The 27,761-nt window shown below is 36.7% G+C and overlaps 2 protein-coding genes across 5 annotated transcripts; one reads left to right on the top strand and one right to left on the bottom strand.

Annotated features, from left to right (window-relative positions):
- The first annotated feature begins 40 nt into the window (after positions 1 to 40).
- Positions 41 to 19,056, top strand: LOC130798292 (protein DEFECTIVE IN EXINE FORMATION 1). The gene is made up of 13 exons (XM_057661219.1): positions 41 to 415; positions 517 to 627; positions 1,433 to 1,515; positions 1,884 to 2,001; positions 2,083 to 2,240; positions 2,921 to 3,579; positions 3,680 to 3,750; positions 12,490 to 12,746; positions 16,113 to 16,294; positions 17,356 to 17,639; positions 17,734 to 17,851; positions 17,966 to 18,148; positions 18,232 to 19,056. The coding sequence occupies exons 1-13, from the start codon at positions 267 to 269 to the stop codon at positions 18,547 to 18,549; spliced, it is 2,691 nt and encodes an 896-aa protein (XP_057517202.1). The 5' UTR covers positions 41 to 266; the 3' UTR covers positions 18,550 to 19,056.
- Positions 19,057 to 19,356: 300 nt separating this feature from the next.
- Positions 19,357 to 27,349, bottom strand: LOC130798294 (uncharacterized). Of its 4 annotated transcripts, none has more exons than XM_057661220.1 (8): positions 27,254 to 27,349; positions 26,981 to 27,046; positions 26,653 to 26,865; positions 23,934 to 24,000; positions 21,901 to 22,232; positions 21,675 to 21,816; positions 21,458 to 21,583; positions 19,357 to 19,968 (listed from the first exon to the last, which is right to left on the bottom strand). In XM_057661220.1, exons 2-8 carry the CDS (start codon positions 27,015 to 27,017, stop codon positions 19,584 to 19,586), a joined length of 1,302 nt encoding a protein of 433 aa, XP_057517203.1. In that variant the 5' UTR covers positions 27,018 to 27,046; positions 27,254 to 27,349; the 3' UTR covers positions 19,357 to 19,583. The 4 variants fall into 4 exon arrangements, with proteins under 4 accessions (XP_057517203.1, XP_057517206.1, XP_057517204.1 ...); XM_057661223.1 differs by having other exon boundaries at positions 27,131 to 27,328; XM_057661221.1 differs by having other exon boundaries at positions 27,201 to 27,328.
- Between the last annotated feature and the right edge of the window lie 412 nt (positions 27,350 to 27,761).

Below are 27,761 nucleotides of genomic sequence, written 5' to 3'. Positions count from 1 at the left end.
TATTCTTAGATTTTATTCAACTAAAAAATTGATATAGTATTCAATCTTATTTAACTTCAAATTAATTTTGGAAAATAAAGTGATAACTAATGCTTAATTCTTGGGTCAAAGGTCGTTGATTGTCAATTTGCTTCTCGTTAGAACTGAGAGCAGATTTCAGTTTAGGGTTTTGCGTATGAAATTGTGTGATTGAACTATATTTTGATATAGTGAATGCACAAATCAATTCAATCGCAAATCGAAGCATTGGGTTGATCAAGAATCAAATGAGACTTTTAGCGATTAGCAGGTTGCTGATTTTGTTTCTGGTGTTGGCCATATTGGAATCCAACAATGTGATTTCTCTACAAGAATCAACAAGTAACAAATTCAGAGAGCGTGAAGCCACTGATGATTCAGCTGGCTACCCTAATTTGTAAGCGAATTGATTTATTTGTAGATTTTAAATTAAATATGAATGGCCGCATTGCAAAATCATAATCTTATTCATAATCATAATCATTATTTGTTTTTCAGGGATGAAGATGAGCTGTTGAACACGCAATGTCCTCAGAATTTGGAATTGAGATGGCAAGCAGAAGTAAGCTCCAGCATTTATGCAACCCCGCTAATTGCAGATATTAACAGGTCACTTATTATTTTTATTTTTGTTGTTTTCATTGCTGCTTTTCTGGTATTTTGCATTAGAAAATTGGGATTATTTTGTTGGGGATAGTAGCTAATCCGTTTATTATTTTAACCATTGTGGAATTGGGTACTCTTCATATCAAACAAGCAAGTTTCTGCTTAAAAAAGTAAAAATTGATTCTAGATAGATTTCACTCATTGAAGCTCAGGGCTTATAGGTTCAGCTTGGGAATAATGATTTTAATTTCAGATAAGGTCTCAGGGTAATTAGCTCAATTAAGTGCGGTTGGAAGTCGATAACTTTAACTAAGTTTAAGTGAAAAAAAGAAGGCTGATCACATTTTTTGTGTTTACCCTACTCAAAATGTAGCGGAAATACTTTGTTGGGACTCGGTAGTAACTTAGGAAGCATTGCATTGAGTAGTACACTTTTAGGTATGTGGTTTGTTTTTCAATGGGTTTGATTTGGCTAATCGATTAGAGACTCTTAGTATTAGTTGCATAGTGCTGAGGTTGCATCACATGTAGGCATGCACGTCAGGCACCTGCCACCATTCTTGGTGCAAAAGAAAATTTTAATGGTATTTTATTTGAAAACATTCGATATTGACATCTCCCATTATGCCTTCGTGCCTCCCTTGCACCTCGTGAATTTTCTACAATTGATCTATTTGAGGTATTCCCCTGCACCTCATCTATGACCTAAGGCTTCAAGCCTTACTGAAAACTTTAAAATAATATCGTAGTTGATCTTATGAATCTTTTTACATTGATTTGATCAATTTTGTTTAATGTGCTTTTGCAGTGATGGAAAATTAGATATTGTGGTTCCTTCATTTGTTCACTACCTAGAAGTACTAGAAGGATCCGATGGGGATAAAATGCCAGGTTTGTGTTGATTTTATTCAATCCTTTTTTTTAATTGTAGAACTCTCTCTTATTGTCTCTATTGGTGTGGCCTAATTTGTTACATATAATTCATTCAAATTCTTACAAAATTAGCTCAAATAAGACCAAATTGTGCTCGTTTCAATCATAATCTTAGGGGGGGGTTTGTGATCAGGTAAAACTAGGTTCTGTATAAGGCCTTGGGCCTTTGTTTTAAATGAGTTTTTTTAAATAAAACATGGATCATGAGCATGGGATGGTGTGTGCTGTCACATGGTGCCTGAATTTATCAGGGTGATCTATATCTTTTTATGTTATTTAATGTATGTTTGATATGTGTGCGCTACTCTCTTGGAGAAACTTCTCAGGCTGGCCTGCTTATCATCAGTCCACTGTTCATTCCAGTCCTCTTCTTTATGATATTGACAAAGATGGTGTTAGAGAAATAGCCTTGGCTACATACAATGGTGAAGTTCTTTTTTTCAGGTAAGTTATTTTTCTGGGCTACTGAATGTTTGTTATGATGATGTGATGCCGTTGTTTCTAACTTGGATTTTTTTTCTTCAGAGCTTCAGGCTATATGATGTCTGATAAATTGGTTGTGCCTCGAAGGAGAGTTCGTAAAAATTGGTATGAAGGATTAAATCTTGATCCTGTAGACCGCTCTCATCCTGATGTAGACGATCAACAACTTGTGCAGGAGGCTGCTGAAATGAACTCATTGCGTGAGCTACTCTCACTCTATGTTGATAGCTTGTTTTTCTTTTCCTCTGTTTGATTGTTGTTTTTTTTCACTCACTTTACACTATAGACTTCAAAGCAAAAATATCTTGGATTTTACTTTATGTATCTTTTGTGCTTTGTTGAAACTATTGAAATATTGGCTAATTATCTGCATTCATGAGTATTTCATCCTTGTATGAGACTGTTACATGATTAGATGGGGGTGGCTTCCTATGAAATACGCTTGCATTGGATGACATTTTAGAGAGGTGACTTTTCCATCTATACTGTAATTTGCTTAATGAATTCATATTTCTTAATGTATGAAAAAATGTTTTTCCTGATGCATAAGCATGTAAAGAGTGATAACATCACTTGATTAGCCTCGTAATATGGTAGATTATGGTTACTTGAGAAAGTAGGCTTAGGAAATTTTTGTCATTTACTATTTTGATTTATCGTGGCAAAATTTGGCGTGTTCTTTTTTCAGAACGTTAGGCCACTACAGTGGTTTTATGATCAGATTGTGTGTGGACCCAATGAATATTTATTAAGTCTGTTAATATAATTGGGATGAGATTTGAGTATTTATATACACGGCTACTCTGGGCATTTCAGATGTTTTCTTTCTATTTCCTACTTGTGCACCTGGAGACTAACAGACCTGTGGTCACTGTTGTAGATTCAAACAAAACTAAAACAGAATCTAATAATGTACCTGTGATTCCATCAACTGGAGGACATACTGATATGGGAAACGTATCTTTACCTGAGGGAGGCGCGGTAAATGATAGTCAAGGAAAATCAAATCTTGAAATTCCTAACAGCACAACTAAATCTGTTGATGCTGAGTCAAGTTCCAATGTAATGAATGCATCAGCTGCAAATGAGACCAGCAAGAACATTAGCCAATTAGAAGATATCAGAAAGCAACCAAATATGATGGCTAATTCTTCTCAAAATACAGGGTCAAATGACACTGTACCTGTGGAGGGTGGAGCAGTCAATTCCTCTTTAACTAGTGGATTGAATAGTAATGTGGGTACAGAAAACAGAACAAATACTGCTAGACGACTGCTAGTAGATACTGGTTCCCAAGGAGCAAATGAAGCTAGTGAAAATGTTCAAACTGCAACAGTAGAGAATGATGAAGGCCTGGAAACAGAAGCTGATTCCTCTTTTGAATTATTTCGTGGTAGTGATGAGCTAGCAGATGAGTATAGTTATGACTATGATGATTATGTGGATGAGAATATGTGGGGGGATGAAGATTGGATTGAATCACAACATGAGACTGTCGAAGACTATGTAGATATTGATTCTCATATCCTGTCCACTCCTGTAAGTGCGCCTGTACTTAATCTTTTCTCTGATGGAAAAATCTATATTTTTAATCACATATCATTTGTATTCGCATAACTTGACTTTGTATTCACCTCAGGTCATTGCTGACATAGATAATGATGGGGTATTAGAAATGGTGGTTGCTGTATCATACTTCTTTGACCGCGAGTAAGTTTTTCTAGGTTACTTTTAGTGTTTAGCTTTGGAGTGAACGATGACGGTGTCAATGTTTGAATATGTCTGTTAAGTGTTTACTGCTATTGACAATGTTACTTCCAGAACTGATGATACTGTCTCTGTTTGTGGCTAAAATGACTGGAATAGAAGGCATGGTAGTCATGATCTATTGTCGTAGAAATGCAATTGCATTCTGCTTTATGGACTAAATCCATTATGAGAGTTTGCATTGTGTGCTTGTAACTAATGTATTTCTCAGCTAAAAATCAAACTTCTAACACCTCTTTCTACTTTCTTCTACATGAAAGTGGCACCTCTTTGAGATTACATGATAAATATTTGTCATTTTGTGGCTTATGTCGGTGACTATGTAACACCAAGTATGTTATAGGTCTCAAAGAACAAGTCAATGACTTCATTAAGAGGTTAAGATAACCAAATTTACATTTGCTAGAGATAAAAATAAAAGCAACAAGAATAAATCTTGAGCAAAAACTAATAGAAAACTCTAATTACATAATACACAAGACTTTTGTTGATCAATTAAAGGAAAGAGCAAAAGTTTTGTTTTTGGTTTATAATGAACTATAGTAAAATTTTTCATATAATCATTTGTGCTTCTTATTTCAAAGTTGGTGATGTTGGGGATCATGATAGTTCTTATCCTTGCGATGTTAATTGGAGTGATGTTTGCTTTTCTAAGGAGGGTGTCTTGGTAATTGGGGTTAGGGACTTAGTGATATCATGAGGTGGAACCAAGCTGCTCTTGGAAAGTTGGTTTGATTTATTAGTTGTATAAAGGATTCCCTTCGGGTGTAGTGGATCCATGGCATATATATTAAAGACAAGAATTGGTGGAATTAAATTCTCCCTATAATTCTAATCGTATTTTGGGATGTTTATGCAAAGCTAGAGATGCGTTAAAGAATATTGGTGTTATGAATTAGGATACAACTACAAACTGTGTTATAATGAAGGTACACTTACTATCATTAAAACAATTGTTCTAAATGACGTGGTTGAAAGGTTTAAATGTACTGTGAAGTATAGAATTGCTAGTGTTGTTAAGAGTTGGTAGTTGCTTTAGGGTCTAAGTAGCTTTTGCTTTTGTTTTTGTGTTGTTTTTGTTTTTTGTGGTTTCATTGTTTAGCCAAATTCTTTTGTAATTCTCTTGCCTCGAGGGGGGTGGGGGTTCTTCCTAGAAGTTTGTCCTCTTTTGGTTTTAATATTTTGTCTTGATGAATGAATTTACCAAAAAAGGGTTGATAATGTTTGCAACGTATGTGTCAATTGGAAACAATCTCTTTCTTATTATTAGGGTAAGATTAAGGACATTCGACCCTCCCATGGGACCCGCTTGGCATTGCGGTAATGACATGTGTTGACATGATACAATAGAATTGCAATTATTGTCTATGTTAATAGGATTATGTACTCGATTAAAGTTACTGAATCTACTAAATAGGGAAGTTTGCTAAAAACTTGTGTAGTGCTTGAACGATGAAGACCTTCGGTGTGTAAGATCTCTAGGAAGTTCCATACTGACCCTTGCACGAACTTAAAGATGGAAAGAAAATTCCAACTTAACCAAATATTTTCAAATCTTGGACTAGCTTTGATTTGTAAAAATCTTTATTTACTTGGGAGCTTAGCCTTTTGTTTTGAGCAAACTTGCTGCCTTGGGCATCCTGGCCAAGGTTCACACCCATGTCACTATCTATTTACTTCCCATGGTCTTATCTCTTTTATTAGATAAAACTTGCACCAACAAGTAATTTCAGTGTTACGTTCCTGCTTGCTTGTCCTCATGATTAGTGAAGTTGTTTCCTCGCTTGTTTCCGTGCTATAAACTTGTTCTTTGTCTCTTGAAGTCTTTCTCTAATTACTTGAATGCTTAATTGCCTTATTAAGATATTATTTGAAGTAAATGTTGCAATTTCATCCATTTGCCAAAAAATTGTTGTAGTTGGATTAATTCTTGCAACTTAAATTGGGTTAGTTTAGAAATATGCATGGCTCATGTTAATGTGTGATGTTATGAAAAATTTAAAAGCATTTTGCTAGAATGCTTGCCTGATAAGAGGTATATTTTGAGTGGTACCTAACAACCTAAGTGACTTTTTCAAAATTTGAAGCTAGCATTAAACGTTTTGTTATTATGGATGTGTGAGTAGAAATGAGAATTGATGGGGCTTGATGTATAAGTAGGTATTGATTTAGATAGTTTGTGCCACCAATAAACATTTACTAGAGGTTGTGCCCTGAGAAGTAATGGTGAAGATCCTAATGCTCAAGCAACCTTCTTTTGGGTTAAGCTTAGTCGTGTATTGGATTAAGACTTAAAAGAAAGAAACAACCATGACCTGGGTGATGCAAATGGCACCATTTATCTTGAAAATATTTTGAAGAAAAAAATTATGAAATTTGTATTAAACTTTGATTGTGCATGGGAAAAACATACATATATCTGAATTTTGTAACTAATTTCAGTTCTGGAGTATTCACTGGTATCAAAAAAGGAATATAGTTGAAAGAGTTAGTACACAAAGAAATTTTCATCTGGAAGATTTACTATGCAAGGACTCAACAGGGTCGGCCCAATAAACCACCGATCGTTTTCACATACTCAAGGAAAAGGACAACTAAGAATTAGTTAATTAATATTTTGAATATTTTATGATGTCATTATTTTTGTGAGTGATGTCATTAGTTTGTTATTTCTATTTGCTTAAATACTTGAGGCATGGATTATAATGGGCATCAGAAAGTTGGTTATTAAGTTTGTTTTGGAGAGAGCCTCCTCTCGAAGTGGGGTATGCTTTTGTTACTCTGATTTTCACAGCAATATACTCAATCAATTTTGTGTGGATTGTTTCTGGAAAGTTCATTACTGATTTCATTATACTCTGATATAGTTGATTCTTTACAAACCTGGTATCAGAGCATCGTCGATCGAGGGACAGGTCGATGGCGCCATCAACGGTAACTTAGAGAATCGAACAACTGGAGCAGGGGATGACGGATATGCGTGCAATCGTGGCTGAGGAGATTGCAAATGCCCTAGCCACTTCTCGAGCTGAACAACAGCAACAACTTTCTGAACATCTCCGGCTAGAACTGGCGGCTTTTTCACTACAGTTAGATGGGCGAGTAGCACACAATCGCGATGACCAGGAGCGCTTCCAGCGAGAGGTGCGTGACACGTTGGGAGCCCTTCGTTCGCGTGTCGAAGGAGAGTCAGGGGAATCGGATGCTAGGGCACAAACAAGAGGTACGCCCATTCCTAATCGTATTCTTGATGAAGGTGGATTGGGAGGGAATCAAGGCAACGGTGCTAACTGGCGGTTTAAGAGGCTGGACATGCCCGCCTTTAATGGAGAGAACCCAGATGGATGGATCCTCCGTGCTGAACGCTTCTTTAAGTTTTATCGGCTCTCAGAGGAGGACAGGCTGGAGGCGGCGGTGGTGGCGCTGGAGGGTGACGCGCTATTTTGGTATCAATGGGAGCACAAGCGTCATCCTATGACCACTTGGGGCGAAATGAAGGGGTTAATCCTGAGGAAGTTCCGATCTACCTCCACCGGCACTCTCCATGAACAATGGTTGAGTAATCGTCAGGTAGGGGAAGTGAACGAATATCGAAGAAGGTTCATTGAACTCTTGGCTCCTTTGGAAGGTGTTCCCGAAGAAATTGCAATGGGTCAGTTTATTAATGGCCTCAAGGAGGAGATACGGGCCGAAATCAGATTATTAGGCCCAATTACATTGGACCATGCAATGGAATTGGCGGCAAAAATAGAAGAGAAATTACGAATTGGGCCTTCCCGCAAACATTCAGCCCAATACCAAACTTCCCCTTTTTCAAAATACAACCCAAAAACCCTAAACACTTTTCCCTCATCCTCTTACTCCACGAGTCTCCCCATTTCCACCCAGAACCAAATTACACCCCAAATTAAAACTTACACCTCCACAAATATACACCACAAACCTGGAGAAATAAGGAGATTGACGGAACGGGAGGTCCAACAGAAGAGAGAGAAGGGTTTATGCTTTAGATGCGACGATAAATGGATGGTTGGCCATAGATGTCGACGAAAAGAACTTAGTGTGTTGATTTCGCAGGATGATGAACACGGAGAGGAGTTAGAGTTAAATACAGAGATGCAAACCGAGGAGTTGGCGCATACGGAGTTAGTGGAAGAAATACAACCCGAAATATCCTTTAACTCAGTGATGGGTTTCACGAGCCCTCGAACTTTGAAAATGCTGGGTCTTATACTAGGCAAGGAAGTAGTAGTGATGATCGATCCGGGGGCTACGCACAATTTCATTTCAAGGGAAGTTGTTGAAACATTGGGGGTTCCACTTTCCCCAACAAAATCCTTTGGTGTGTCGTTGGGAACAGGGGAGTCAGTAAGGGGTACTGGGCTGTGCAAAGGGGTGAGTCTGCAGCTTCCAGGTATGACTATTATGGAGGATTTCCTCCCTCTTCCCTTGGGAAATTCTGATGTTATTTTAGGGATTCAATGGCTCGAGAAATTGGGAACCATAATGACTAATTGGAAAACCCAAACCTTAAAGTTTCAGCTGGGGAGTGAACATATAACACTTAAGGGGGATCCTTCACTGGGGAGAACAAAAATTTCATTGAAAGCCATGATACGAACCTTACAGAAAGAGGGGGGAGGGTACTTAGTGGAATTCAACCAGTTGTCAAGTGACCAACAGAAGAATGATGAGTTGGATATGGGGCAAATCCCCTCAGTACTACGTATGGTGTTGCAGGGGTTTAAACACGTATTCAACATGCCTTCGGGTTTACCTCCTAAGAGAACTCACGATCATGCCATAGTACTCAAAGAGGGTACCGATCCTATTAGCAGGAGACCTTATAGATATCCTCAAGGACAGAAAAATGAGATAGAGTCTTTAATTGCAGATATGTTGACAGCTGGTATAATTCAACCCTCCAGGAGCCCTTTTTCCAGTCCGGTCTTGTTGGTGAAGAAGAAGGATGGGTCGTGGCGTTTTTGTGTGGATTATCGGGCACTCAACAAGGCGACTGTCCCAAACAAGTTTTCGATTCCGGTCATAGATGAGTTATTGGATGAGTTGAGTGGGGCTGAGGTGTTCAGTAAACTAGACCTAAAATCGGGATATCATCAGATACGAATGAGATGCGAAGATATTCACAAAACAGCTTTCCGTACACACGAGGGTCACTATGAATTCTTGGTGATGCCTTTTGGATTGACTAACGCTCCTGCCACATTCCAGGCAGTCATGAATGAGGTATTCCGACCGTGCTTGAGGAAGTTTGTTTTGGTCTTTTTCGATGACATCTTGATTTACAGCAAGTCTTGGGATGCCCATATACTGCATTTACAACAAGTATTAGAGTTACTTTCTAGTCATCAATTGTTCGCCAATTGGAAGAAATGTGAAATAGGGAAGAAGGAGGTGGCGTACCTGGGACATGTTATTTCACAAGCGGGAGTGGCGGTGGATCAATCAAAAGTATCAGCAGTAACCTCATGGCCTATTCCTGCAAACATTAGGGAACTCCGAGGATTCTTGGGTTTAACGGGCTATTATCGTAAATTTGTGAAGGGTTATGCATCCATAGCAGCACCCCTCACTGCCCAACTCAAGAAAGATCAATTCAAGTGGAGTGAGGAGGCCACCCAAGCCTTTATAGCCTTGAAGTGCGCTATGACCCAGGTGCCAGTATTGGCCATACCAGATTTTGATCAGTTGTTTGTCATTGAAGCAGACGCATCTGGATTTGGGCTAGGAGCGGTGCTTATGCAATTAGATCATCCCCTAGCCTTCTTCAGCAAAGTCTTAGGGCAACGAGCGCGGCAAAAATCAATATATGAGAAGGAGTTGATGGCAATCGTTCTGTCAGTAATGAAATGGCGCCAGTATCTTTTGGGAAGGAAGTTCATTATTCGCACAGATCAACAAAGTCTCAGGTTTCTCATGGCTCAGAAAGAAGTGGGAACGGAGTATCAAAGATGGATGAGTAAACTCTTGGGGTATGAATTTGAAATTCAGTATAAATCGGGAGCTCATAACAAGGTGGCCGATGCTTTGTCACGTAAGGAACAACCCGAGTTCGATTGCAACGCTCTCATCTCAGCTGGTGGGATCAAATGGGAAGAATTTCAATAGGAACTGCATACGGACCCATTTATTCAGGAATTGGTTCGTGCTATTCAACAAGGGGAAACGGTGCCTAAAGGCTATCATATTGAGCATGGAAATCTTAAATACAAAGGGAGGTTGGTTATCCCTGGTAATTCGCAATTGGTCACTAAATTATTGGCGGAATATCATGACTCTGCCATTGGTGGTCATTCAGGGGATTTTAAAACTTATCAATGTTTGGCTAGAGAATAGTATTGGCCGGGAATGCGGCGTTGTGTCTCTAAGTATATATCCTCTTGCATTATTTGCCAGCGCAACAAACACTCAACCCTCAGCCCGGCAGGATTACTACAACCTCTACCCATCCCATCTCAGGTTTGGGAAGACCTATCGATGGATTTCATTGAGAAGCTGCCGAAATCACATGGTTACGATACGATATTAGCGGTAGTGGATCGCCTATCTAAATATGCTCATTTCATTCCTCTCAAGCATCCGTTTACGGCTCAAGGAGTAGCAGCAGTGTTTATTCATGAGGTTGTCAGATTACATGGTTTTCCTTCCACTATTGTCTCTGATCGCGATAAAATCTTCATGAGTTACTTTTGGCAGGGGTTATTTCGCCTTCAAGGCACTCACTTGAAAAGAAGTACAGCGTACCACCCACAAACGGATGGACAGAGCGAAGTGGTGAATAAGGGAGTTGAAACATATCTAAGGTGCTTCGTTGGAGATAAGCCTAAGAGTTGGAGTAAATGGCTGGATTGGGCAGAATACTGGTATAACACTTCCCATCACAACTCAATATCTTGTACCCCTTTCAAAGCTCTATATGGGCGAGATCCTCCTGCATTGATCCGTTTTGAGAAGGGTAGTACTGCCAATTCATCTCTTGAAGAACAGCTGCAGGAACGGGATGCCATACTCGATGATTTGAAGGCTCATTTACTTCGGGCTCAGCAAATCATGAAAAAACAGGCTGATGCTAAAAGAAGGGATATGGAATTTGCAGTGGGGGATCGTGTGTTCCTGAAATTACAACCTTACCGCCAGAAATCGGTGGTTACCAGGCTACATGAAAAGCTGGCTGCTCGTTACTTTGGACCCTTTGAAGTATTGGAGAGAGTGGGGAAGGTGGCATATAAGTTAGCCTTACCTCCAGAAGCCAAGATACACCCGGTTTTTCACATTTCACAGCTCAAGAAAGCCATTGGTTCTGCTCAGGTGAACCCTACTGTTCCTACTCAACTTACGGAGGATATGATCTTGGTGGCTGAACCAGAGGAGGTATTGGGGGTTCGTAATGAATCTAATGGGGGAGTTGCAACTGCGGAGGTGCTGGTTAAATGGTTAGGGCTGCCAGATTTTGAGGCCACTTGGGAGGATTATGCTTCTCTGGATGCTCGCTTTCCTGATTTTCACCTTGAGGACAAGGTGGCTCTTTGTGGCGGAGGTGATGCAAGGACTCAACAGGGTCGGCTCAATAAACCACCGATCGTTTTCACATACTCAAGGAAAAGGACAGCTAAGAATTAGTTAATTAATATTTTGAATATTTTATGATGTCATTATTTTTGTGAGTGATGTCATTAGTTTGTTATTTCTGTTTGCTTAAATACTTGAGGCATGGATTATAATGGGCATCAGAAAGTTGGTTATTAAGTTTGTTTTGGAGAGAGCCTCCTCTCGAAGTGGGGTATGCTTTTGTTACTCTGATTTTCACAGCAATATACTCAATCAATTTTGTGTGGATTGTTTCTGGAAAGTTCATTACTGATTTCATTATACTCTGATATAGTTGATTCTTTACATACTATAAGAAACTGCTGAGTTAAATTCTTTATGCTACCAAGAGATAGAAAGAATTCTGGATCATGATCTAAAATATCCAATATCGAGCAATCTTATACTCAGGCATCAAATTTAAGTGACCTGTTTTGAGTCTGATATATTGACCTGATATGGGTGCTGATTTACGAAAATGACAGCTCACTTGCCTGTCTTGTACTGCTTTCTTTTTTAAAACCTGTCTTGAACTGCCTTTTTTTTTAAAACCTGTTTTATGTCATTTTTACTTGTCTTAGCATTGCTATTTTGAATGTTAAAAAAATCTTTATTCATACTGGTTTCTCCAGCTGTGGTATTTGTGTTTGTCGGTTTCATGTTTTTTTTTAAAATGTTTTTGGTGAGCTGCTGCTGTTCATGACAAAGTAATGAGCTACAAGCCTTTGTATGAAAAGGTAACTAGTCTTATCAAAGTAACAAGGCGCATCAACTGTGGACTACTTAGTGGTTGCCTGATGGGTTGTGCTTATTAAGTTTGAGTTTATTAGGTCAATCCTGTTTGTAGGTAATATTTTTCTGTTTAAACTTTCAGTTCTATTACTATATGCTCGATTGAACCGACTGATGTACATTCTCTTTAAAAGCATGCATTTTGTGGATCATGGTGTTTTTCAGGCATTTTGAAAAAAATTATGATGGGTTATTTTCTCTAGTTTTCATTGTGCATATTAGAGTTACGATGCTCAGGTTGGCTCCTAATATTTGTTCGTAATGCTTTGGCTTAATTAACAGTTACTATGACAAACCGGAGCATGCAAAAGATCTAGGTGGTATTGATATTGGAAAGTATGTTGCCGGTGGCATTGTTGTCTTCAACCTTGACACAAAACAAGTTAAGTGGACTGCCCCCCTGGATTTGAGCACAGATTCTTCCAAATTCCGTGCTTACATATATTCATCACCAACTGTGGCTGATCTAGATAGAGATGGGAATCTGGACATCCTCATTGGGACTTCTTTTGGCTTATTCTATGTACTCGATCATCATGGTAATATGCCTTTATTGCACTCTAATATCTTTACAAAGGTTGATGTCTGTTGTAATCTTGTTTGATACTAATGGCTTGTGTCGTACAATTGCATATCTTAGAAGTTTGAACTAAGATAGAGACACACTATGTGATAAGATATGATTTAAACTGAGGCAAATCTGCAGGGACAATGATTACTGATTGAAATAAGAAAAAACAATTATCATATGCTTTTTATGAGGCTTGAAAAGAAGGGAGGGTGGGGTGGATTTTGTTGGATTGAGCTGTCATAGTGCATAGAGTTTCTTCTTTCATCGGAATTCAGAAGTAAATGTTCCTGTTTGTCTTGCTGTGTGGAAGGTTTTAACTAGAGCTATCACATTGATTCAAATCAAAGCTGACCTATACAAGGGTGATCAAAACCCAACCTTAGAATGACCCGAACATTGCTAAAACTATACTTTACATGATGATTAGGCGCAACAGAACCTTGAAATCTTCTGACAGCAAAATGGCATTCCCAAAACCCGATCCAAGCACCTATTTTGACAACTCTAGTTGTAACCTGTCCGTATTTCCATGGTTTTGTATTATCTCGTAGATGCAATTCTTTCACTTCTCTTTATTTTTTCCTCGAATTTGACTTATTCTTAAGATGGATGCTCAATACAGCTATGCAAGGTTACCAATCCAATTTTATCTGTTAGGATTGCTGAATTATGATTAGGCCCGTGCAATGGATTGGATATGGGTTAGTTTAATTAGGATATAGTAGGATGAAATAGGCTCAAATGGGCTGTCCTCATTCAGTTTAGCGTGGCTGGGTCCGTTTTGGATGAATCCATTTGACTGAGAACAACATCTTGATTAGTGATCAATGATGTTTTATTGTCTTACGGATATTTTATAGGATGAGAATGAAAATCTCTTAGTGATAGAGGATTCTTTAGTGTGAACTTATATTTTTTAGATGTAGGGCCTTTTTAGAGCCTTTTTCTTGTGTACTTTAGCAGGGTGTTTCTGAAACAATACCCATTCTATAACACTACTTGACATCATCTTTATCATCATCATTTCTCTATGTTAGGGGTCACTGTGGAAGTTAGTTTGTGTGATTACTAACTAGTCTTAAATTATATGATTACCAGTCTGCATAGCAAATTCAGTGTTTGTCTGCATAATCTGGTTGGATCTCTATACTAGTGCTGGATAAAAAATCAGAAGATGAACCTGTGAGCAAACAGTTGAAAAAAACCATTAGCACCGTTTCACATTAAAACACGGATTTGTGTTGGTTATGAGAGGATAGACTTGGAGGGATGGGGTCCATTTGTACCCAAGCGTGCTAAAGTCGGTGCTTTTAGGATCATCCTTACCTTCTGGCTTGTGTTTCGAATCCCGTTAAAAAATTTTGATGGAGGCCCGTCTAGAGTCCAACGCCAGCTGATTTGCATCCCAACTCGTCTATGTAGATAGAGGGCTGGCTCAGGGACCCCAACGGGCCCCGTTTTGTTGCACAGGTCTGTGTCTGTGTGTGATACATCAACCCTAACAATGAATCACCATCAATCCAAGTGTGTCGGTGAGATTGGATTTACAAACATATACTCCTATATTCTTTTTATTTAATTTTGCGAAGAATTTTTTACAAAATTCGAAGCAAGTACAGAGCAGGTTAAGACGATGGCGTCTAAATCAGAAACAACGATTACTAATTTAATGTGTTCTTTAATTTCTTCCATGTAATAAGAGTTCCCTACTGCCTTAGTGTACAAAGATGCGAATACTATTTTTGGATAGAAGGAAATGGAGGGAAAGGAAGGGGAGGAATTGTTTTTCCCTCATTTGGATACCAATAGGGGAAGAGAGGGAAATGGAGGGTAAAATGTATCAGAGAAGAGAATAGATTATCAAAAAAACGATGAATGTAAGGAATAATGATAGTGTTGACAATGATAAGAGAAAGCAATGGAATTAAGAAGAAAAAAAAAAAAAAGAAATGGATGCGTATAGTGGGTTGTAATATTTTTCCTCTTTTTTGTTTCAAAATGTTCTCAATGTTTTCCAGTTGGACAATTTTGTTAACGTTGGGATTTATATTACATTGAACAAATGGGTTAAAATCTATAGGTGTAATTAGATGTAATTCTCCTAAAAAACAAAGCTGAATGAGAATTCATGCAAAAAAAATATATATCTAGGATTTTTATGCGTGTGAAATGAAGGGGCACTGAATGAGTTTCATGCATTTTTGATTTATACCTCAACCCTTCATTCACATCATTTTTTACACAAGAAATACCTAGATAGTTTTAGGTAATTTGAGATGACTACTTGAGTAAAAGAGCTTTGATTCTTAGGTCAAGGTCCATATTTGTGTTATGTTACGACAATTACGTTAACAAATGGTCATTGGGTTACCATGTTCAGACTTCAATACGTTAGAAACACTGGCAAGAACGATCCAAGTATGGTGTCTTTTACATAATAATTCCAACTATGGTTATTATAGAATGATCCTAACTTTGGGGGTATCTTCTCATAATGTCCCGTGCTACCGACAATCTTTCACGTTCATTTTTCGCCCTCTTTGGGATCAAGACTTTGATTTTTTTTTCCTCTGAAGATAAACTAATGGTTAATCCATCATTTGGCTTACTAAATTGGTTGCTTTATGTTCCTGGTTCATTCTTAGGAGACTTCCTCAAAAATTGGGACTATGCTAGAATACTTCACAGTTGGAACTATTGTTAGAAGACTTATTATAGTCAAGATTAATTCAATATCAATTTTTCTAATAGAATTAAATCGTTGCTGAATGTAGATTGCTATTAAGACATCAAATGGGTTTTAAACCTGGCAATGAAGTAACCCTACTTTAGTTTTGAAATGAAATAATTGTGGTCCCTTTTTCATGAAACCAATGGAGCTAATGCCTTTTGGAATTTTGGTTTTAAAGACATATCTTCTAAGGAATGCTTTAAGTGGGTTAATAGGTGATTAATTGATGTCTAATGAAGATGATGGTGGTGTGCATTACTGACTCCAAGCATGGCTTCCAGCCTCCGGGGGGTTGTTTATTTACATTTCATATTCTTTAATAAGCTATCAAGTGGCATAAAAAGGCCCAAAAGATATACCACCACAATTGAAAAGGCATGTACCTTTTTAAAATAGAGATTTACATCCTCAGTCTTTGTTCCCAATGAGAAAGTTAGAAAATCTTGGATCTTTAGCGTTTTATTTCATCGAGCCTTAAGCATGTAAACTGAATTTAATCATTATAAATATTTTTGGCTTCAAGGCTTTTGGTTGGAGTTTGACTTCGTGTCCAAGTGGTTATCCTGGTTTTTTGTGTTTAAATTTATATTGCTACCGTTCCAGGTAAGGTGAGAGACAAATTCCCTCTTGAAATGGCTGAAATTCAAGGAGCAGTTGTGGCAGCTGATATCAATGATGATGGTAAAATTGAATTAGTGACTGCTGATGTACATGGAAATGTTGCTGCTTGGACTACTCAAGGAAAGGAAATATGGGAAACCCATGTGAAAAGTCTTGTTCCGCAGGTAGGCCTTTATCTTTTCACAATAAGTAGTCTTGACTCTTGACTCTTCAAGTATTTTTTTTTCTTTGACATTCTGCCCGTCTTATGATTTTTCATCTTTCAGCTGCCTTTTTGCTTTAAAACTTTCTCTTTTTTTCATCTTTCATTATCTTTCTTAGCTATGATCTCTCGCGTTGATCTGTTTTGGTTCATGTAATCAACCTCATATTTTTGAGATTAAGGCATTGTTAATGTTGTATTGTTGCTGTTTTCTTCTTTCAACTTTCCTCTTTCTTTCTTACTTCTTTCACTTTTTCTCTTTGGTTTTTTATCTTCTTTATCCTGAATTCGTCGTTCTTTTTTGCTTTTCTTCTTCTGTGTTCTATATGTTTTTCTCTTCTCTTCTTCTGTGATAACAATTAGACAACGAATAATTAAGCAAAATGCTTTACAATGTGAGATAAGTAACTTCTTGTGCCATTTTGCACTATATTAATGGCTTAACACAATGATAACAAATGTTTGGGTCGTATTATAATATGAATATCATGTTGTTTAAGTATCAAATATGCTTTAGAATTGATTCTTAAGCTTTTGAGAAAAAGTCTCATCTACAAAAGCATGTCCCTTCACCTTGCACCTAGTATCCAGGACTCTTCTGAGATTCACTGTGCCTTGTGCAGAGTTGTGCCTTTTAAAACTAAGCTGGCGACGAGTGGATTATAATAGATGTTTTGCCTTCCATGGCCATTATATTTTGGTTCTTGTAAGCTCAAAAAGTCTTCTCATCTGTGTTCGTGACTCGTTGAATTGATTTCAAGGTGAAGTGTGCCTCAAGGCTCAAGCTTTTCCTTTTTACCGGGAAGGGAGGGTGGGTAGATCTCTTTTTACACAAAGTCTGTTATGCTGTTATTAGTGCTTGTAATCGCTTGCACTTTCAAGACAATGGTGCCATGATCAGTCTTGGTTGATGTAAGGACTCGGGAGTGTTCAATCTTTTATCGATTTGTTGGAAGTTACATCTTGAGGATAATTGTTCAGGTGATATAAAATCCAATAAACTGACATATTTCAGTATTGTAGGGCCCTTCTGTTGGTGATGTTGATGGGGATGGCCATACAGATATTGTGATTCCGACCATATCTGGAAATATATATGTCCTAAGTGGCAAGGATGGGAAACATATTCGCCCATATCCTTATAGGACTCATGGGAGAGTTATGAATCAGGTTCTTCTTGTTGATTTGAGCAAACGGGGAGAGAAAAAGAAAGGACTGACCATTGTCACAACATCATTTGATGGTTATCTATATCTCATCGATGGCCCCACGTCTTGTGCTGATGTTGTTGATATAGGAGAAACTTCGTAAGACTTGCTTAACCTGTTAGTTTGCAGTTGCTAGATGTTTTGCATCAACATTCAGATTCTAATACATGATACATCTACTGGTTGATGACAGATACAGTATGGTTTTGGCGGACAATGTTGATGGCGGCGATGATCTTGATCTTATAGTAACAACTATGAATGGAAATGTTTTTTGCTTCTCTACCCCATCACCACATCATCCACTTAAGGTGAGTTGCAGAGACTCATATTTTGAACTCGTGCCACTTTCCATGACAGAAACTAAAGTAGAGTTTCTCTTTTTCTATTTATTTTTGCTTTTCTAAGTTAGTGTACTTCTGCAGGCATGGAGATCAGCTTACCAAGGAAGAAACAATGTTGCAAGTCGATACAATCGGGAGGGGATTTATGTGTTGCCTTCACACAGAAATTTTCGTGACGAAGAAGGCAAGAACTTTTGGGTTGAGTTTGAGGTTGTTGATTCTTATAGACACTTGTCTGGTACACAAGCACCATACAATGTCACGGTAACTTGATCTTTTCCATCTCTACTTTCTGTTGTTGTTGATCCTATATCTTTTTAGTAGCTGCTGATGATGAAATTATGTAGATGACTTTGCTGGTTCCTGGCAATTTTCAAGGAGAGCGAAGTATTAAACTTAATAAGGTCTATAATAGCCCGGGAAAATATCGTTTGAAGGTTCCAACAGTTGGTGTAAGGACTACAGGGACTATAATACTTGAGATGGTGGACTCTAATGGTCTTTATTTCTCAGACGAATTCTCGCTTACATTTCATATGTATTACTACAAACTACTAAAATGGCTGGTCATCCTTCCTATGCTTGGGATGTTTGGCATTCTTGTCATTCTTCGACCACAAGAACCCGTGCCATTGCCTTCTTTTTCAAGGAATACGGACTTGTAAAGCTAACATTTGAAAGCTGTTGGTTTTGGACAAAATGTAGACTTTTGGGGAGCCTCTACATAAACTGTATTGTTGGGACTTGGGAAAATGCATTCCCTAGCCCAGAATTTGAGCTGGGCTATGAGCGATGCCTCTTGGATTGGAGCAGTTGGAATGAACTACTTGTAATACACATTACGCATACATCATTGTCCCTTCTGGTTTGGGTACCCCAGTTGAATGTTAATCAAATGTAAAAACTGTCGACTAGGAGGGGTTAAGGAGAAACTTTTTTTTTTTTTTTTTTTTTTTGGCTTAATGAGTTAAAATGTAATTTTCCTAGCAGTGTTACTTTGTTGAGTGACAAAATTACTCATGTGCGGTTAAAACTTTTGGTAGTTAAATTTATATTCCTTCATCCATACTCAAAATCTACTTCATAAATTCGATGATCAAATATCAAGTTAGTGTTTTCCGAAAGCACAAATCTTTCAGAATACATATTTGTTTTAATTCAGCATTAGGAATGCCCAAATTTATTCGTCTTGCATATAACGTTGCTGAAAATTGAAGGTTGAAAGGTTTAAGTGCAATCTTGTGCTCCCTTTGGCCAAAATAGTGCTGATATCATGGCTAACTCTTTTTTGCCAAATTTGCCTCTGCGGAGTTTTGTCTATTCAAATATTAATTATACACGTCTTAATTGATTTTTTCCTCTGTTAAATCGCTTTAGCATTGCTAATTACTAAATGATATGTAATTGCTTTTTTTGGACATAATACTATATGTTATGTAATCCTAAGTTCCTATCGAGGTATTAAATAGATATTCAGTATCAACCGATTGTAAAATGATGAAAATTGTTCAATTACAAAAACATCAGATGCTATTAATTCAGAAAAGATTTCACAGATACAACAAATGATCCTCTAGCTCAAAAAATGACTTATGGCACATATCAATATTAAAGACGACATTGATTTTGCAAGTCACACCTAAGACAACGCTTTCAACGACATAAAGCATTTTTTCGACTTAATTACACTCAATCTCAACTATAAGTTAAGCCACTCCAAGCATGGGCATAGACCCCAGCAAAACTGGGCAGGATAACGATCCTTCAGATAAACCTCTCTACTGAAACCAATAATATAGAAACTGAAGGAGCGAGAAGAATGTGACATGGTGATGCGTGTCACTGGTACAACAGATATAGTATGTCGCTCACAAATAACCCTTGCAGTAGGTGGAACAGGAGTACGATCTGCAATTACTTCAGAAGAGAAAGTGTTTAGAAAGTAGGAATCAGCAAAAAAGGCAGGAGTACACTGATAAGCTTGCATATTGCATAGTTGCACCCCTTTAGCTCTGTGGAAGACATCATCAGGGACCGAGGCAGCTCCTCTTGTTGCACTCACTTTTCGTGTCGAAAGTGTCTTCCTGCATAAGTTGGACAAACTATTGCGTCATTTTGTGCTCAAATACAACGTGATTGCGGATTATAACTTATAAAACTCAGATCAATTATCTGGTTGACACAAAACTCTTGATATGATCAGAGCATCCATGAACAAATTTACACCTTTATGATCATTTTCTTGAACGGATGATCTGGAATAAAGCTAGCTGATTACAAACAGAACCCTAAATGTTGTTCCATCCTCACAGGTACAAATTTTGAAACAAAAAACCCTACTCAATGTGCCATCCTATCACAAACTATTACTAAATTAATTAGATACTATAAATAGGTAATCTGAGACTAATGGCCTTCAGCACAAATGAGGAGCATCAAAAAGCGAAAATAAAGGCAGGAACTAGGCAAACGAAAAAGATGGTTCCAAGCACAACCTAGTTAGAAAAGAAAAGGAAGATCTAACCATTACAAAACACAGCCGTAACTGCATGGTGGTTATTATTGTTAATTCTTAAAATTGAATAGAAAATACATGTTGCCAGCTGTTGCTTATAGCAACTGATTCAAGCTCAATGATTTTAATAAACTTTGAGCAGTAGAAAGATTTGTTTCATGGATGAAAACAAAAAGGACAGAAGGTGGAAAGGAGAAAGAAGAGAGGCAAGAAACACATAGTAAATTGAAATCAAGACGCTGTTCAACAATTTGCGAAACCTAATTACTCTTTATGTGTTAAATATAAGTCACCAAACAGCTTTCACACTTTCTATACCAAGTGTTACATAATAACACATCATATGCTTATAAAATCCTCAATAGACTCTCCTTCCCCATTTTTTGTTCCAAATCCAATGCCTCCATGGAGACAAAAAATTTATTTATAGGATAGATTCTCTTGGCTAAAGTCCAACCTTAGTGGCTAAAGCCCTAGGAGTGGGAAAAAAGACTAGGGAATCTTGCCAAAACTTTAAAGCAAGAACTTTAGACGTTATTGTCTCCCTATGCATTAAAAAATGGATATTAGAAGAAAACCAATAATATTCCGATTTTGGTGAGCAATGCGACATATACAACAAAACCAAGGAAAACAATTTGCTTCTAATTCTTTCAACAATTGCTTTTTCGTGTTATCAGTTATCATACAAGACAAAATATTCTCATTATATATGTTCTTAATTGTTGTACCCCTTTACTGTAACAAGGAGGAAGTGATGTTAAAGGGAGAGAAAGAAAGAAAGATGAGGACAACAAAAAAGAGAGATAAAAATAAATGTTCATTAATTTTGTCAAAAGGAAAAACAGGGCACATATTTATGGAACATCTTGAAACAAAAAGAGGAGGCACCAATTTCAATTGAAGGGAGCAACACATATCACAAATAGGGAAAACACAACAACAATGTCACTCAAGGCCCAAAAGATTGGGGTCGGTTGCTAGAAAATAGATCCTAGGAAATATTACATAGATGTCAAGAAAATAGATCCTCAAGTCAAGAAGAATGGCTCACTTACCATTTGACAATTGCAATATTACGAGCAAGAATAGATCCGCTGCCTCGACATATATTGCATTTTATCAATCCACTAGAGCTGCAAGTAGCACAAGGAATCTTCCCCTTACCATTGCACTGCGTACATCTGTCAAATTGACATGCAATGCAAAAATGTAATCAGTACAAAGATGCAAAAATGATCACTCTATATAGAAATTATATTGTTAACTGCTTACATTGTGTCAGACCCGTCTCTATGAGCAATTAAACCCCTTCCAAAACAGGAAGTGCATGGAGTCATCTGATTTTCTTTGTAAAATCCAGGTTCTTGATTTGCATTGCATGTTGGGCACACAGTATCCCCTCGTCCATCACAACCTACAAGATAATAAGCAATATCATCACTTAGTTTCATTTTTATTATGAACAATGTCAACAAAGTTAGTATTTAGTAGAATGTACCGGGGCACTTCTCAATGGTTTCTGAATGTGGAACTTTCATTCTTGTTTCTTTTTGGGGTGTAAATAGAACAGGGAACTGAGACCTCAGATCCAATTCCCAGATTCCAGGTTCAGGGCCACTATCTTTTCCATCGATGTTGACACCTTGATAAGGAATACGTTCCGTAATGACTTCCCTCTCTTCCGTAAAAGTATCTAAAGTTCCTATGTATACGTTGCAGTCCTCCACCATTTGTATCTTCCATGTACGGGCAGGACGACTTCCCCAGCAACACCGATGACCAACATGATCCATGAGCAACTCTCGAATCTCAATTTCATCCAATACTTGTCTGCACAGATGACTAAAACAATAAGTACTCCATAGAACAAATATTTAGCTGCAGAAAACATTTTAATCCACTAAGACATCAAACATGCTTGATTTGGATAGTATAGAAGTTTAACTAAGCTTCGTTCATATATGCTTATTTCCTCTTTCTAGAGTCTCGAAAAGGAACATAAAATAAAATTTAAAGTTTCTGATAGAAAAATACAGAGAAGTGACTTATTGTTAGAAATAAGGAGGGAAAGAAAGATTATACACCATGTACGTGAGCAGTCAAAGCTGGAAAATAGAGTCAATTCACCAAATTCTCATTAGTGTCTGGTATCGTGGAGCAACAAATATATCGCAAAGGGAAGTTCCCCATAAATCACTTACTAAAAATACAAATTGACGAACTTCCAATATTTTCTCCTGAGGTATGCTAACTACAGATATTCAAGGGACTTTGAGAGGAGTGTGTATGGAGAAAATGAGAAAGATGCATTTTCCCTATGTTTCAAATATTTATTACTTATCCCTAATCTATATATCCCTCTATTCTTTTTCCTCTCTGTCTTTTTTCCGTTTTCTTTGACTAGCTGTGGTTTGACAAAGAAGCATAATTGTCCCCGCTAGAAACACGAAGCGATGATTCCCTAATAATATAATAAAAATAAGAAAAACACTATTCATAGAACTTAGATCTTTGTAGTTGATCGTCCTTATAAGGAAAGCATGCATAAGACAACCTCTTTGAAATTGCTAACAAAGATAAATTTGAGTACATCAGAACCCCTCTAAACCCCACCTAGGTGGAGACACTTATTGGCATTGAGGAAATGACATGTTGTATGCATAACAACTTTTTTCAATTACACATAGAAAAGTTAACCCGGTATAGAAAAATAATAGTCAAGACAGATGCATTTCTAGCCTTCATCATTACACAACAACGGGATAAAACAATACAATGGATCGTTGAGCTGAAAGCTTTATCATACGCTTAACAATAGACCTTCTCACATAAATTTATGCTTCAGATACTAATCCTGAAGATAGAACTTCCAACAGGTTTAAAGGTCTTTCGAAAAAAAAGAGCAATGTTTGCTATGTAGATGACATTAGTGAAGTAGAGGAGTCGCATCCATTCAGATTTTTTATATAAAAGACTATTGATCTCCCTTAGATCTACTTCATGCTTTAATAAGACCTTGAAAATAGAATTTCCAAAGCGAATACAAATTCTTCAAAGAGAAAAAGAGCAATGTCACCTTATAGGTGTCATAAAAAAGTATACAGATTTTCATTTTAAAAGATTAGTGTCATTTTCACTGATAAAAGTTTTGAATTTAAGTTCTATTTGAAATGGCACGCCATCAAAAAGATTTGCTAACTTTGACATGGATAAGCTAAATTAAAATGGCTCATCAAATCATGTGCAACATTTGTTTATGTGAAGTTGGAGATATATTTGCTACCAAGGGTCGTCGAAAACATCTTTGTTATCACTTCACTAACAAGGGTAAGGCTGCGTACATCCTACCCTCACAATCCCACTTATGTGGGAGCCATTAATGGCGTTTGGGTAATGGAATGTTGTATTGACATAGACAAACTAAATACTAAAAACTTCAAAAATACAAAACTCAAAAAATTATGAAAAATAATTGCTAGGTGTAATAGCATCAAGATCCAAAGCATTATATATCAGTTGATCCATACATACCTTTGGAACATATTGGCATCCCCACCCAAATCTCCCCCGTATCCAGTTCGCTGGTCAAGAGCTAGCTCTGAGACAAGAGGTTAACATTTTATTTAAAAAAACACCATCCGCAAATAAACTCAAAATAAATAGCGTTAGAAAGATCGAAACCAACACCAATAACACACAAACTTTACATAAAGAATTCGTCACGATAATCACTGAAAGGGATGGAAAAGCACCACCAAACTACACAACTTTACGGAGAATCAGATTGTTGTGACTTGTCTGAGGAGACTGGTGGTTTTAAGCACAATGTGAAAGCACTAAGATAACCATCTTTTACGAAATCATACGAAAGTTCGCAATGATTTCGTCTATTGATAATTTGATATACGTTCTACATAAGGCAAGCAAAGAAACTTTGCAATTTGCAAGTCCATAACACAACATGATGTTATTAATGTCTTTCCAACTAAGAAATTGTAGAAAATTGTAGAAACTTTGCAATTTTCATGTCCACAATTTGATATACGTTTCACACAAGGCATGCAATACAGTTTGATGAACGTTTTACAGAAGGCATGCAATAGAAAATTGTAGAAAGTTATTGATTTCTTAACATTTAAGTCAAATCGACACAATAGTAATTTTAGAAAATTAGATCGATTTCCCTATGGGTAACAGTTAAGTTCGGTTGGATTTGAAATGAGAATGAAAACTATGTTGAGTAAGTACAGGATTATGTTTTGTTGGGCGGGAATGATTCCCCTATTGATGAAGTAACAGAGAATGTTTGGTTAATGTGACTCCACCGGATTCGTACCCCAGTTGGTTTAGTTCCTGGAGAGATGAATCATCTATACATAGTCGTTGTACGGGGGTATGATCACACTTTGCTATTAGGGACCAACATGACCACCACCGTCCTTGATTGAGGTGTATTAATTAGGGGAGTAATCTATTCCTTCTCAAAGTTTGATAATTTTACTCAAATAAAAATTCTGGTTTTTTCTTTTCAGTTTTGCTAATTAATCACAAAAGGTTATGCTATTGTCACATCAATAAAGGTTTGAACAAAGGGGAGATATTAAGAAGAGGATGAGGAAGAAGAAAGAGAAAGTGAAAAAATCTATGGTAAAGAACTCAGATTCAAGGGAAATATTTAACTGGAGGTGGGTAGGGTAATAATTACCCCCTATATGGAGTTAAATGATTATCCCTGTATTTATTCCTTTCTATTCAAACAATAAAAACAAACCTATACTTTTTCCCCTAAATATTTTACTCCTATATTCTTACCAATCCAAGCGTGCCTTTGAGAAGAGTCAAAATAAAGACATACATCATACTCTAGAAAACCAATATTTAACCTCAAAATTGTTTTAAAAACCTCATCTCAAATTTAAGTACAAATTTGAGTCTATATGTCATAGAAACAAAACCAAAATCAACAATATAGATACAATCTCTCTATCATGGTCCTGAAGTAACTTCCTTTCCTAAAAGAAGTATAGTGAAGAATTTGATTAACACTATAACACAATGTGACACTTCGTAAATTATCTTAAATATCCAAAATAATAATGACGTAACGGCTATTGATGGTGTCAGAAAAACCATAACATATCGTTAGAATACGAGGGATAGGGACAACATGAACCTATTCTGAAAAGAGAAAGAAGGATCATAGAAATACAAAATTCAAACAAAACTAACACAATGTTTGGTTGTTGGAGTATCAAATCATGGTAATGAGAATGAGTTTTATTCTTAATTTTCATAAAATATGTTATGTAAAGGTCTCATATTCAAACATATATTATCTAATTCCATCCACCTAATACCACCTCCCTAGCAAGTAAATATGAATAATTAAGTTTCCATTACCATTTCTTTGGTTTAATATCAACAACCAAACAACTATAAATGGCCCAAAAATGCTTGATAAACATTAGATAAGGAAGAATTATAAACAAGTCACACAAAGTTAAGCTAGATCCTATCCACCGGGAATATAAATAACATCAATGGCACAATGACTCAAAAACATGCAAATCCAGATGAATATGAACACTTAGTTCGAAGACAAGGAAAGATGAGCATAAAAGGAGGAAAACATGCTGATTTAGATCAGGGTATACATTAGGAAATTGGCAAGTTTTACAAAGAAGACTAAAAGATTAACGATAATATTTTCTTTTTAATTGAGCATGCATATCTAATAATAATAGTATTTTTATAATTTACAAGCCAAATTGCAAAATACAAGAACCAACAAGCAGAAATCCTAAAGTGATCTCAACAACTTTTTCATCAAAGGCATTTTGATTTTCTGTATTTTGTAGAATATAAAAAAACTGCTAAACCAAATCATCTACTATAAGTAAACTAACAAGCTCAACAAATTCAAAAATGCCTTGTAATATTGCACAAGTCCATGACTCCCCTATAACTTGAAAAACCTTTACAATGCGGTAATGTAAAATGTCATTCTTGATCATCACCTCAATTTCGCAATTTTTCATTAACACCACTTTCTAAAGTGATAATAAATAGCAATGGATTTTGTGTATAAAAAAAGTGATTATAACAAAACAAGTCATGAACCTTGTAAAATAATTTCCTATATAAAGTACACCAAGTTTTCCTTTTAGACCAATCAATACCAACAATCAAACAAATTTAATAGACCTAAAATACTTATTAAACAATGGATAATGAAGTATAATAAGCATACCACCAGCGTAAGAATAAGAATCCGGAGAAGAAATCAATGGGGCATGAAGAGAAGGTGGGTAATGGTGTTCTGAATTGGATGCTACACTTCGAATTTCGTCCACGGTGAGTTCAGCACCAACACCCATTGAAGCATTCGGAATTAATGCACTAGGAGTACTTCCTAAATATTCATACGAACTCCATCTTCCACTCTGTGCTCCATTTACACCTCCTTCAAATCAAACAGAAATAATCATCATCAATCTCGTTTAATCAAAATTGACAAAAGATAAAAATCATTTTGCGATAAAAATACTAACAAAAAAGGGTATTCCGTATTTGTTTACCTGAAAGTAACGGCTGCTGTATGGTATGCTGCTCCATTTGTACAGAAATACTGAATCACCGTTGACCTAAAATGAGAATTTGAAATTGAGAATTCAAGAAAAATGTGAGAAGAAAAGAGGTATTTATATGTAAATTTGAAAATTATTAACTTAAGAGGTAAGGAAATGAGATCAAATAAATTAAAATAATGATAATTGACTAGAGAAGATGAACATCAACATCAATATCTACAATCTACATGGATAGATTGATGAGCGTGAATTCACACTTGCCAGCGATCGCTACGGTATCGACGACGAACATTACTTGCCAGGTATTTTCGTCTGCTTGTCAAACACAAAATGTGGAAGAATTGAGATTGAAGCTTCGCGGGTAGGTGGGTGGGCATGTTTTGTGGGCCACCACTCACAAATGTGAAATTTTAAAAATAAACTTTTTTTATTAAAAATTTTAAAAATAAATTTAATTTTCAAAATAAGCAATTCAATCCGAAGCTGAAGTATGAATTCTATCCGCACTTATTAATAGCGAATATAAGAGAAACTGAATAAAAAAGTCAAACTTCTTTGTATGATGTTGCTTAGAGCGAACAAATAAGCATTATAATTTTTTTTTGTTCAAAAATGCAATTTTGAAAAAAAGATTTTAAAAGAGTATTTCCGCTTGATGTTGTTACAAAGAGCAAGGAGAATGTAATTTTTTATTTTTTTTTATTTTTGACTTGTCTACATCAATAAATGTCACAAAAACTAATATAGGAGAATGTAAATAACATGTAAA

Source organism: Amaranthus tricolor, chromosome 13, assembly GCF_026212465.1.
Source record: "Amaranthus tricolor cultivar Red isolate AtriRed21 chromosome 13, ASM2621246v1, whole genome shotgun sequence".
NCBI lineage: Eukaryota > Viridiplantae > Streptophyta > Magnoliopsida > Caryophyllales > Amaranthaceae > Amaranthus > Amaranthus tricolor.
The sequence above is the reverse complement of the archived record's forward strand: the minus strand, read 5'-3'. Positions and strand labels throughout refer to the sequence as shown.